The sequence below is a fragment of the Pelodiscus sinensis genome, chromosome 9 (genome assembly GCF_052426305.1).
Source record: "Pelodiscus sinensis isolate ZL-2025 chromosome 9, ASM5242630v1, whole genome shotgun sequence".
Taxonomy (NCBI): Eukaryota; Metazoa; Chordata; order Testudines; family Trionychidae; genus Pelodiscus; species Pelodiscus sinensis.
The window spans coordinates 67,770,377-67,782,752 of NC_143060.1; the positions used below are offsets into that span (position 1 = coordinate 67,770,377).

At 63.2% G+C, this 12,376-nt stretch overlaps 1 protein-coding gene across 7 annotated transcripts in view; it reads left to right on the forward strand.

Annotated features, from left to right (window-relative positions):
- The first annotated feature begins 2,584 nt into the window (after positions 1-2,584).
- Positions 2,585-12,376, forward strand: part of NOS1AP (nitric oxide synthase 1 adaptor protein) — a 58,633-nt gene continuing 48,841 nt past the window's right edge. For 5 of the 7 annotated variants that reach the window (XR_016350297.1, XM_089780650.1, XM_089780651.1 and 2 more), the window contains exon 1: positions 2,588-2,764. Coding sequence is in view for 6 of the 7 variants with exons in the window: in XM_089780650.1 (XP_089636776.1) it covers positions 2,660-2,764 (105 nt within the window). In the remaining variant the exon portion in view is untranslated. Of the gene's footprint in view, positions 2,765-12,376 lie in introns of all 7 variants that reach the window. The other 2 variants (XM_089780658.1, XM_089780652.1) reach the window with 2 other exon arrangements.

The window sequence follows — 12,376 nt, forward strand, 5'->3', positions numbered from 1 at the left end:
CTGTTTTTTGATTCAGCTAAACCAGACTAACACGGCTACATTTCTACACCATCCTCCTAGGGAAATCATTTTTCCAACCTAGACCTCCCCCACTGCAACTCCAGACCATTGCTCCTTGTTCTGTCATCTGCCCCCACTGAGAACAGCCTCCCTCCATCCCCTTTAGAACCTCCCTTCAGGCAGTTGAGGGCTGCTATCAACCCCCACCCCTTCTCTTCTGCAGACTAAATAAGCTCAGTTCCCTCAGCCTCTCTTTGTAGGTCATGTATCCCAGTCCCCTCATCCTTTTCCCCCTCCACGGGACTCTCTCCCTTTGTCCACATTCTGCAGGGGTAGCAAATTCCATGGGCACATGGTGCCCGCACTTCAGGAATATTCAGGGCCTAGCGACATGTTTCCACCAATGTTCCCAGCTCCGCCTGCCGCCACTGCATGCCTCGGAGAATCTCCTGGCCCTGCCTGCTGCCCCCGGGTGACTTAACGGTGCCTGAAACCCATGGCTGCTGCCACCACCAGCAGCACAGAGGGGCTCAGGTGGCTTCCTGCCCACCCTGGCTCCAGCTTGCTCCCAGAAGCAGCCAGCAGACACCTGTGGCCCTGGGGGTGTTTTTCTCTGTGCGCCATCCCAGCTCTGAGCACTGACCCTGCAGCTCTCATTGGCTGGGAACTGACCAATGGGAGCTCTGGGGGTGGTGCCTATGGGCGACAGTGTGAAGACCTGCCCCCGCTTTGAAGTCCTGGCCAGAGAAAGGTGCCGGTCGCTTTCAGGAGACACCCACGGTAACCCGCCAAACCTGCCCCTCTGTGCACCCCGAACCTCTGTCCCAGCCCACAGCATGCACCCCAACTCCCTCCAGAGCCTGCGCCCCTCCCGCACCCCAACTCCCTCCAGAGCCTGCGCCCCTCCCGCACCCCAACTCCCTCCCAGAGCCTGCGTCCCTCCCGCACCCCAACTCCCTCCAGAGCCTGAGCCCCTCCCGCACCCCAACTCCCTCCAGAGCCTGAGCCCCTCCCGCACCCCAACTCCCTCCCGGAGCCTGAGCCCCTCCCGCACCCCAACTCCCTCCAGAGCCTGCGCCCCTCCCGCACCCCAACTCCCTCCCGGAGCCTGAGCCCCTCCCGCACCCCAACTCCCTCCCGGAGCCTGAGCCCCTCCCGCACCCCAACTCCCTCCAGAGCCTGCGCCCCTCCCGCACCCCAACTCCCTCCAGAGCCTGCGCCCCTCCCGCACCCCAACTCCCTCCCAGAGCCTGCGCCCCTCCCGCACCCCAACTCCCTCCAGAGCCTGCGCCCCTCCCGCACCCCAACTCCCTCCAGAGCCTGCGCCCCTCCCACACCCCAACTCCCTCCAGAGCCTGTGCCCCTCCCGCACCCCAACTCCCTCCCTGTGCCCCTCCCGCACCCCAACTCCCTCCCAGAGCCTGCGCCCCTCCCGCACCCCAACTCCCTCCCTGTGCCCCTCCCGCACCCCAACTCCCTCCCAGAGCCTGAGCCCCTCCCGCACCCCAACTCCCTCCAGAGCCTGCGCCCCTCCCGCACCCCAACTCCCTCCCAGAGCCTGCGCCCCTCCCGCACCCCAACTCCCTCCCGGAGCCCCTCCCGCACCCCAACTCCCTCCCAGAGCCTGTGCCCCTCCCGCACCCCAACTCCCTCCAGAGCCTGCGCCCCTCCCGCACCCCAACTCCCTCCCAGAGTCTGAGCCCCTCCCGCACCCCAACTCCCTCCCAGAGTCTGAGCCCCTCCCGCACCCCAACTCCCTCCCAGAGCCTGCGCCCCTCCCGCACCCCAACTCCCTCCCAGAGCCTGCGCCCCTCCCGCACCCCAACTCCCTCCCAGAGTCTGAGCCCCTCCCGCACCCCAACTCCCTCCCAGAGTCTGAGCCCCTCCCGCACCCCAACTCCCTCCCAGAGCCTGCGCCCCTCCCGCACCCCAACTCCCTCCCAGAGCCTGCGCCCCTCCCGCACCCCAACTCCCTCCCAGAGCCTGAGCCCCTCCTGCACCCCAACTCCCTCCAGAGCCTGCGCCCCTCCCGCTCCCCAACTCCCTCCAGAGCCTGCGCCCCTCCCGCACCCCAACTCCCTTCAGAGCCTGCGCCCCTCCCGCACCCCAACTCCCTCCCAGAGCCTGCGCCCCTCCCGCACCCCAACTCCCTCCAGAGCCTGAGCCCCTCCCGCACCCCAACTCCCTCCCAGAGCCTGCGCCCCTCCCGCACCCCAACTCCCTCCAGAGCCTGCGCCCCTCCCGCACCCCAACTCCCTCCCTGTGCCCCTCCCGCACCCCAACTCCCTCCAGAGCCTGCGCCCCTCCCGCACCCCAACTCCCTCCCTGTGCCCCTCCCGCACCCCAACTCCCTCCAGAGCCTGCGCCCCTCCCGCACCCCAACTCCCTCCCTGTGCCCCTCCCGCACCCCAACTCCCTCCAGAGCCTGTGCCCCTCCCGCACTCGCGCCTGAGGTGGGTGGGCGCCGCACGCGTTGCCGTGGCAACCGCCGCCCAGCAACAGCTGTGACGCGGCCGTGCGGGGCGGGGCTCCCGGGCCGCTCTGGCCCCGAGTCACGCGCTGGCCGGCCGGGCTGGCACTGCGCATGCTCCGCGCCCCGCCCCTCGGCCGCCCCGCGGGGAGCCGGGCGCGGGGCGCTGCAGGACCGGCCGCTGCCGCCATGCCCCGCGCCGCCCGCTACAGCCCGGTGGAGCAGCGCGGGGACCCGCGCGTGCCGCTGCACAGCGACCAGGCCTTCCAGCGCGGCCTGTGCTTCGAGGCCAAGGTGCGGGGCGGGGCGGGGCGGGGAGACGGGACGGGCTGTGCGGGTGCGGGGCGGTGCGGGGCTGTGCAGTGCGGTGCAAACGGGACGGGCTGTGCGGGTATGGGGCTGTGCGGGTGCGGGGCGGTGCGGGGCTGTGCTGTGCTGTGCAAACGGGACAGGCGGTGCGGGGCTGTGCTGTGCAGACGGGACAGGCGGTGCGGGGCTGTGCAGTGCGGTGCAGACGGGACGGGCTGTGCGGGTATGGGGCTGTGCGGGTGCCGGTCGGTGCGGGGCTGTGCTGTGCAAACGGGACAGGCGGTGCGGGGCTGTGCTGTGCAAACGGGACAGGCGGTGCGGGCTGTGCGATGCGGGGCGTGCAGGGCTGCGCTGGGCTTGCGGGGCTGCGCGGGGCGGGCTGTGCGATGCGGGGCGTGCAGGGCTGCGCTGGGCTTGCGGGGCTGCGCGGGGCGGGCTGTGCGGTGCGGGGCTGACGGGCTAGGAGCTGCCCGGGGCGGGCTGCCATGGGAAATGCGCGTTTCCTGGTCCCGGTTCTCCCCAGCCGGCGCCGGGAGCCGCGCTCAGGTGTCGGGCGGGCGGGCGCTTGGCTTCCCTCCAGCGGGAGCCGGGGGGAGCCTGGCATTCCCGGGCTGGCTGAGCTGACCCCACAGCCGGGCCTCTAAGGGGGATGGCGATGTCAGCACAGGTCAACACCCGCCGCTGGCTGGGCCCCAGTCTACTTCTGGAAGGACTTAGGCAGCTCCCCGGGAAGTGCATTCCTCAGTCTGACTCACCCCCGCCGTGACTGTCACTTCCCTTTGGCCTTGGTGGGGACAGGACCTGTCCCGGGATCCGCTGCCTCTCTTGCCTGCTGGCCAGCGCGTCTGTGGCCCGGTGGCCATGCAAAGTGGCAGCTGAATTGGACAGTGGCCATGGAAAGATCCGTTTTGCTGCCCGTTCAGACCCTTGGTCCAGTCAGTTTGGGGCCGGTGTCTGGCTGCAGCCAGTGCTTGAGCTGCGTGTTCCAGAGAAAAACAAACGTTTCCGCCCCGCCAGGTCTGGCGTGTCACTTTGGACTGGACTGGGGGTGGGAGGTTTTCAGCGTTTCAGCCTCTTGCAGCAAGGCATGCCTGGGGCTGGCTCTTCGGGAAGGACTTGCCTCTAGACTGGGTCTTTGCATCTCAAAGAGCCTTGCAAACTGATCCCATCCCTGTGGGGTTTGTTCCTCCCTCCTCTGGCGTGGGGGGGGTAGGAAGTGAGAGTAAAGCTGGGACGACTAGGTGGGGTCTCGAGCCGGCCGAATGGCGCTGCCCGGGGACCGACCTTTTATTAGGACAACTGGGTGAAAACGGCAGCAGGAGACTTGGAGTGAGGAGGATTGTTCCCCACTGCGCAGTGCTGGGGCATTTGTTTCCACGGAGCAGAATGCTTCCTGCGGCACCTGTGCTTGCCAAGGGCTGCTGATCAGCTTGGTTCACGAGCTGGCAGTACCAGCTTCTTCGTGATTCTGAGCCTCTCGGTGCCAGTTCCATCTTCTCCCCCACACAGAGCAGCCTGTGCTCTTTGTAACTTACACCTCTCTCGCTCTAGCTACCTTCATTGCCCTGCTGGGATTTTTCCGGTTGCTGCTACAGCTTGCTCAGGCAGGGGCTAGCGCTTACGCCTCTTCTCCAAACAAAGGTGCACCTTGTTTTGCAGCAGTGTGGTTACAACAGTTTTAGTTCTTCCTTTTTCACTGTTGCTTTGTGCTCTTTCATTGCTGGTGCCTGGTAGGTGTATGTTTGGCTTGCCTCCATATGCACAGCAGCGGGCTTTGGATCCGGCCCAGCAAATCCACTTGAAATCTGCGGGTATCCGCTTCCACAGACGTGGGTATGTCTGGCTTCTTTTTGAGGATACGGCCACAGTTACCCACAAATTTGCAGGGTTCTAGATACAAAATTTGTATCTGCTTCGTATCCATGGATATCTGGATGTGGATGCTGGTATCTGTGGATCATTTTTGCAGATGCAGATACCGATTTTGTATCCACGCAGGGCTCCGCCCAACGGATCCTTCAAGTTCCAAGCCCCTTGGTGTGTAAGGGAAATGTAGTTTGTTTTGGCAAATGAGCCCTGCCCTATTCTTTTAATACTAGCCAAATAGCCCGTCAGAAAACGGGATTTTTCAGGTCTCTCCTCCACATCCTATTCCCTTTCTATCTCGGTCTTCTCCCCTGAACCTCCGGTCTCTCGCTCCGTCTCTCTCTCTCTCCCCTCCTTCTACTGCTTCCCCCCCCCCGCAGCTCTCCTCTGTCTCCTGCCGCTCACTCTCTTTCTGTCCTCCTCCTCCTGCCTCTCTTTCTCTCTTCTCCTTCTGCCGCTCACTCTCTTTCTGTCCTCCTCCTCCTGCCTCTCATTCTCTCTTCTCCTTCTGCCTCTCGCTCTCTTTCTCTCTTCTCCTCCTGCCTCTCTTTCTCTCTTCTCCTTCTGCCTCTCGCTCTCTTTCTCTCTTCTCCTCCTGCCTCTCTTTCTCTCTTCTCCTTCTGCCTCTCGCTCTCTTTCTCTCTTCTCCTCCTGCCTCTCATTCTCTCTTCTCCTTCTGCCTCTCGCTCTCTTTCTCTCCTCCTCCTCCTGCCTCTCTTTCTCTCTTCTCCTTCTGCCGCTCGCTCTCTTTCTCTCTTCTCCTCCTGCCTCTCTTTCTCTCTTCTCCTTCTGCCGCTCGCTCTCTTTCTCTCTTCTCCTCCTGCCTCTCATTCTCTCTTCTCCTTCTGCCTCTCGCTCTCTTTCTCTCTTCTCCTCCTGCCTCTCTTTCTCTCTTCTCCTTCTGCCGCTCGCTCTCTTTCTCTCTTCTCCTCCTGCCTCTCATTCTCTCTTCTCCTTCTGCCTCTCGCTCTCTTTCTCTCTTCTCCTCCTGCCTCTCTTTCTCTCTTCTCCTTCTGCCGCTCGCTCTCTTTCTCTCTTCTCCTCCTGCCTCTCTTTCTCTCTTCTCCTTCTGCCGCTCGCTCTCTTTCTCTCTTCTCCTTCTGCCTCTCATTCTCTCTTCTCCTTCTGCCTCTCGCTCTCTTTCTCTCTTCTCCTCCTGCCTCTCTTTCTCTCTTCTCCTTCTGCCGCTCGCTCTCTTTCTCTCTTCTCCTCCTGCCTCTCTTTCTCTCTTCTCCTTCTGCCTCTCGCTCTCTTTCTCTCTTCTCCTCCTGCCTCTCATTCTCTCTTCTCCTTCTGCCTCTCGCTCTCTTTCTCTCTTCTCCTCCTGCCTCTCATTCTCTCTTCTCCTTCTGCCGCTCGCTCTCTTTCTCTCTTCTCCTCCTGCCTCTCTTTCTCTCTTCTCCTTCTGCCGCTCGCTCTCTTTCTCTCTTCTCCTCCTGCCTCTCTTTCTCTCTTCTCCTTCTGCCTCTCGCTCTCTTTCTCTCTTCTCCTCCTGCCTCTCATTCTCTCTTCTCCTTCTGCCTCTCGCTCTCTTTCTCTCTTCTCCTCCTGCCTCTCATTCTCTCTTCTCCTTCTGCCTCTCACTCTCTTTCTCTCTTCTCCTCCTGCCTCTCTTTCTCTCTTCTCCTTCTGCCTCTCGCTCTCTTTCTCTCTTCTCCTCCTGCCTCTCGCTCTCTTTCTCTCTTCTCCTTCTGCCGCTCACTCTTTCTCTCTTCTCCTCCTGCCTCTCATTCTCTCTTCTCCTCCTGCCTCTCACTCTCTTTCTCTCCTCCTCCTCCTGCCTCTCATTCTCTCTTCTCCTTCTGCCTCTCACTCTCTTTCTCTCCTCCTCCTCCTGCCTCTCATTCTCTCTTCTCCTTCTGCCGCTCACTCTCATTCTCTCTTCTCCTTCTGCCGCTCACTCTCTTTCTCTCTTCTCCTCCTGCCTCTCATTCTCTCTTCTCCTTCTGCCTCTCACTCTCTTTCTCTCCTCCTCCTCCTGCCTCTCATTCTCTCTTCTCCTTCTGCCGCTCACTCTCATTCTCTCTTCTCCTTCTGCCGCTCACTCTCATTCTCTCTTCTCCTTCTGCCTCTCATTCTCTCTTCTCCTTCTGCCTCTCACTCTCTTTCTCTCTTCTCCTCCTGCCTCTCATTCTCTCTTCTCCTTCTGCCTCTCACTCTCTTTCTCTCTTCTCCTCCTGCCTCTCATTCTCTCTTCTCCTTCTGCCTCTCGCTCTCTTTCTCTCTTCTCCTCCTGCCTCTCATTCTCTCTTCTCCTTCTGCCTCTCACTCTCTTTCTCTCCTCCTCCTCCTGCCTCTCATTCTCTCTTCTCCTTCTGCCTCTCACTCTCATTCTCTCTTCTCCTCCTGCCGCTCACTCTCATTCTCTCTTCTCCTCCTGCCGCTCACTCTCTTTCTCTCTTCTCCTCCTCCTGCATAGGGAGTGTGGAACCCAAACGGCTGTTTGCACCGCTTGCTCCCACGTGGCAGCCTGGCTGAGCAGCTGCCTGTGACCTTCAGCTGCCCCCCTGCACTGTTTCCCTTCACCCCAGCACTGATCCTGCAGCCTCCCAGTTGTCCTCCACCTCCCCCTCATTCCCCCGCCCTCCCCCCAGCCAGGGTCTGTCCACAGCCAGGGGGCGGGGCCTGGACCCGCTGTCACGCCGCACGTCACCGTCCCGCCCCCCCTCGCCTCCTGCCGTGGCGCTCGGCTGACTTCTGCGCCACTCAGCTGGGCTGCTGCGCAGGAGCAAGCGACCGTTTGGGCCCCGCGCTCCCCATGCAGCACGGACCCCAAACGGCCGCTTGCGCCGCTTTTTCCCGTGTGGCGGCCCAGCCGAGTGCCCCGGGGGAGCAACGCCAAGCGCGACAGCGTTAGTCACAGGCATTGGGCTACTGTCTATTCGATTCTTTGTGGCTTTCTCTAGCATTAGCAGCCTGATCAAAATAGCTTTGTGAAATCGGCCATCGACACTGGCTTCTCCATTCGTGTGATCGCTGCCAAGTGTCCCGCGGGGCTGGGTGCTGTACAGGCTCCGAGTAAGACGCAGGAGGGAGCTTTACAGAAACACCCAAGTTCCATTCACAAAGTGATGTAGGGCTTCGCTGGAGTCTCATGGAAATTAGGAGCCTAAGGACGTGTGGGGCTTTCGCCAAGGAATTTAGGCTCCTCTGTCACTAACTGCTTTTGCAAATTGTACTTCTAGTCCCCGTCCCAGCACCGAGAGTCTTGCAGTCTCATTTCTAAGGCCTGACATGGGTGGATTTAGCAGCAGGAAGATAAACACCAACAGTGACAGGAGCTCCTTGCTCCTGGTGACAAGATGCTGGCCTGCACCGCACACTGCCAGCCCTCTGTCCTCGTCCGGCCTTCCTGAAGGCTCAGGCGCCTGTCCTCCGACAGGCCGACTGGGCTGTGCCTTTCTGGGGCAGCGTGGGAGGCCGGGGATGCCAGAGGGAGACGGGTTTGGCCCTACCAATACAGAGGCATTCTTCTTACTCTTGGCAGATTTGGGTTGGGGTTTTGCAGTCTCAACACCGGTGATTCCCTCCCAGAGTGCGGGAAACTTGGCAATCCCTCCGGTGATTTGACCTGAGCGGCAGGCGTTTGGTGACTGTCCGTCTCTGGCAACGGTCACCTGCGTCCCGGGTCGCTGCGCTGCGCTGCACTGGGCTGCAGGGAGCTGTCTCAAGCAATGTTTGCTGGGCAGCAGTGACACCCCACTTGTAGCGTCACCCGGGCAGGGAGGGCAGTGGGGCGAGGACGCGCAAGGCTCCTGCGGTTGAAGCTGTGTGTGTCACTTGGCCCAGCTGGGAGAGCCCTGTTCACCGGCGCGGGCCGGGCCTGGCCGAGGACCCTGCTCTGCTCAGCCACAGAAGACGTGGTCTTGGAGCCAGTCTGGCATCTGCTCCTTGCCTGTGTGGTGGGCTGCCAGACGACTTCCCCAGGAACGGACTTCACTCTTCCCCCCTGCTCTGTGCCAAGTGTGCAGAGTTCAGCCCACGTGGAGCGGAGGTGGTGCCCAGTCTGGTCCCTGTCGGCTGGGGGGCAGCCTGGGAGCAGAAGCGGACCCCTCTGCTCCCTGGGAAGGGTGGTGCGGAACATAAAGCCCGGTCCGTTCTTTTATTTGTCCCAGGCTGCATCCGCTGACGCGGCCCAGCTGCCTGTCCGCTTGCGGTCTCTCCTGCCCCGCGGAGGGGGGCGCCTTGGCCTTGCTCTCTGCAGCCCCCTTTGCTCTCCTCCCCTGAAGTGCTGTGTGTCCGGTGAAGTGCAGGTGCACCGCGGAGCATCCTTTCACCCCGTCTTCCCAGATTGTGCTGCTCAAGGGGCTCCTCCTGCCGCACTGCCTGAGCCGTGTCCTGCCTTTCTCCAGCCGCGTGTGGGCTGGGCAGAACTCAGGGAGGTACTGACGCGTCCCTCAGTCTTATGCGGAAGGATCTCGCGGCCGTGGCTCGCCCACGTCTGAGGGGGATGCAGCAGGTGTGTTGCTGGCGCTGCCCTGCCCAGGGGTGGTGAGGCGGGAGGCAGGGAACCTCTGACCAGATCTGGGGGCGCGGTGGGATGCAGTTACCCACGCCGGAGTTCAGCCCGGAGGCCGGGATCTGTGGCTTGCAGCCCCTGGGAGGACAGGAGCAGCACTCTGCTTCTGGCGATGGGAATTCTCAAGCTGCTTGGGCGCTGCGTGGGGGGAGGCGAGCCCAGGCCTGAGTGTACTCGCGGATTCGACACGCGGGCCCGTGCAAAGCACTTGTGCAAAGGGACCTCTCTTGCCTGGAGTAATCGGCCCCCGTGACGCACGGTGCACGAGTGACCCATGCGCTCTGCCTGAGCAGGGGCCTCGCTGGGCCACGGGGGGTTAGAAACGGGTCTCGGGTCACCCTTGAAACCCGCCAGTGAGGCTCATCCAAGTCCCCATTGGTCTCTGTGGGTCCAGGGCAGGGCCTGGCGGGGGGTGCGGCAGGAGGAGCTGTGGGGCAGGACCTGCTGCTGGGCCCCTCCTGGCCTTTCCTTGGCTCTGGCGCAGCACTGTCGCAAAGGCCAGACGGCGGGCCGGCCCCGCTCCTCTCCAGCAGCGCGGGGGGGGGGGGGCGAGGAGGGCAGGGGCTGCAGGTTGCTGCTCCGTGGGCTCGTAGGAGTGGCTGGCCCCCTCGCTTCCTTTGCCAGCCTGCAGCATGCTGAGCAGCCAGGGCAGGGGTCAGCCAGGCCCACGCCCCACGAGGCGGAGCTGGGCTGCCCGTGCCAGAAGGCGCAGGGGGGCAGGCCAGGGCGTTCCCAGGAGTGGGTGGGGAGGAGCCCTCAGCTCATCACCAGGTCGATCTCACCTGGGAGCCCAGCCGTGAGGGGTGAGGGGTCTGGCTGCCAGCTTAGCCCCACTGAGTATGGCCGCCCGCTGCCAGTGAGAGGCAAACCGGGGCGGGCGGGGGAGCGGCAGGGCAGGGCGGAGTTGACTGACCCGTACGCCAAATGACTTGTCCTACATGCACCTGAGCGGAGGGGATGTGCCACATGTACGTGCCACATCACCTTCCTATTGGTGCGCACAACAAAATTCATGGGGCAAGAGTGCAGCAGGAGGCTCAGGTCTGGGGCAGAGTATGAGGAACAAGAAGTGGGGTGCAAGCTGTGGGGAGGATGAGGGATTTAGGGTGCAGGAGGGAGCTCCAGGTTTGGGGAGGGGCTCAGGATGGGGGTTGGGGTACAGAAGATGTACAGGTTTGGGGTACAGAAGATGTACAGGTTTGGGGAGGGGCTCAGGATGGCGGTTGGGGTACAGAAGATGTACAGGTTTGGGGTACAGAAGATGTACAGGTTTGGGGAGGGGCTCAGGATGGGGGTTGGGGTACAGAAGACGTACGGGGTTGGGGTACAGAAGACGTACGGGTTTGGGGAGGGGCTCAGGACGGGGGTTGGGGTGCAGGAGAGCCTCAGGTTGGGGGGCGGGAGGGGCTCAGGATGCTGTTTGGGGGGCAGGAGGGGTACAGGTTCTCCGCTGCGGGTGTGGACAACCATATGGGCTGGCTTGGGAAGTCAAACGCGAGCTAAGTCTCTTCCGGGGTGGTGCTAATCCATTGTCTGGGGACAAATCCAATAGCTGGAGAATCCTGCCCTGTCTTCTCAGGGACAGCACCCCCTCTGTGCGCCTCCGTTGGCCATGTCCCAGATCGTCCTGCGTCTGAATGTGTCCTGGCCAGGCTGGTGGGCGCTGGAGGGGGCTTTCGTTCTGTTCTGCGCGCTGTGGCTGGCGCTCTGGGCTGAGATCAGAAGCCAGACCCCTTAAACTGCTCCAGGCTTGCGATCAGAGCCCTGCGCTGCGCCCGGGCAGGGGGAGGGGCGCAGAGCCCCGTGAACTAAAGAAATGGGCGTTGAGACCCTCCGAGCCTTCTCTGCTCCGCTGCCTCTTTCTAGCTCCAAGGCAGGAGTGTGCAGGGAGCGTGTTGTCTGGGGGCTGAGCCTGGGAGTGCGGGTAAGCCCTGCCCCTCGGTCCAGGCCCGGGCGCATCCATGGACTCCCCAGGAACCCCTGAGCCTGAGCCGCTCTCCACGGAGCTGCGGGGAGCTTGGACAGACATTGCAGCCCCGAGACGTGGGGCCGCGGGGCTGCTTGCTCCTGCCCCTGCGGTGGCCGAGGGGACGCCTGGCTTGGTTCTCTTGCGCGGGGGCAGCGGGGAGCGCTGGGGGCGCTGGGGGACACGTTCCAATGAGCGGTTCTGTGCAACGGCCGCCGAGTTGTTTCCCTGGGGGCTGGGACCAGGTGTGCGGGTGACGCACACGCCTGAGCCCCCCGGCTCAGACTGAGGCCACAGGCGCTGGGCTCTTGTTCCTCTCAGCTTTCCTGCCACTTCCCAGCTGCTCCTGGGCGGGCCTCCAGCGGGCAGCAGTCCAGGTCCGACCCGACGGGCCCCTTGCCCTCCTGCAGGTTTGTGCTGAGCCCCTCCGTGCCCGCCAGGCGCCGATGCTGGCGAGTGGAGAGAGCGCTCGTCCCAGCGTGGGCGTCATTCGCAAGCAAGCTCGTCCTTTGCTTTTGGGGTTGTTTCTGTGCGGGGGAGAGGGGAACCTTTTGAGCAGCTCTGAGTCCCAGTGGGTAGCAGGCAGGCGGCTGCCCCGCGCTGCTTCGGGAGTCCCTGGCCAGGCCTTGGGCGTACCTGGGCCTGGCTTGCCCTGGGCGCACGGGGGTGGGGCTTGGGACAGGTGGTTTGCCCTCTCCGTGGCTAAGCACTGTGGTGTCTGTTCCCGCAGCTGCTGCTGCGCCTCTCCCCCGCGGGCCCTCCCCAGGCCCTAATGCAGCCCCTAGCTGCTAGACTGTGGGGGAGGGGCCACCCCTCACTCGGCTGGGGCAGGCATGCTTGGATCCTGCCTGGCACGCGTGCTGCGCGGCACTGAGCTGGCTGCATTCTTTCTGCCGCCAGCCCTGCTGAATTCCACCGGGGGCCCTGCCCTGGGCTGTGCCTGTGCAAGAGTGCGGGGGGGTGTCGGCAGCCAGGCGGGGGCACGAGCACCCTGCAGAACTGGTGCTTTGTCTTTGCTTGTCCGCGGCTCCGGGAGACGCGGTGCAAAGCAGCTGCTGGCGTTTGCAATGCGCCTGCTGCCTCTGTAGCCTTGCCAGGGCACCTCGTTAGAGAGCAGCCCCCCGCTCGCTCACGCTGCGCTTCCCACTAATTGGAATGAGGGGAGGGCTGAGGCCAGCGTGGGGCGTGTTGTTGCAGCAGCCCAGGGAGGAGAGCTTGGCCGTGCCTGGCGCGGTGCAGACCGGCC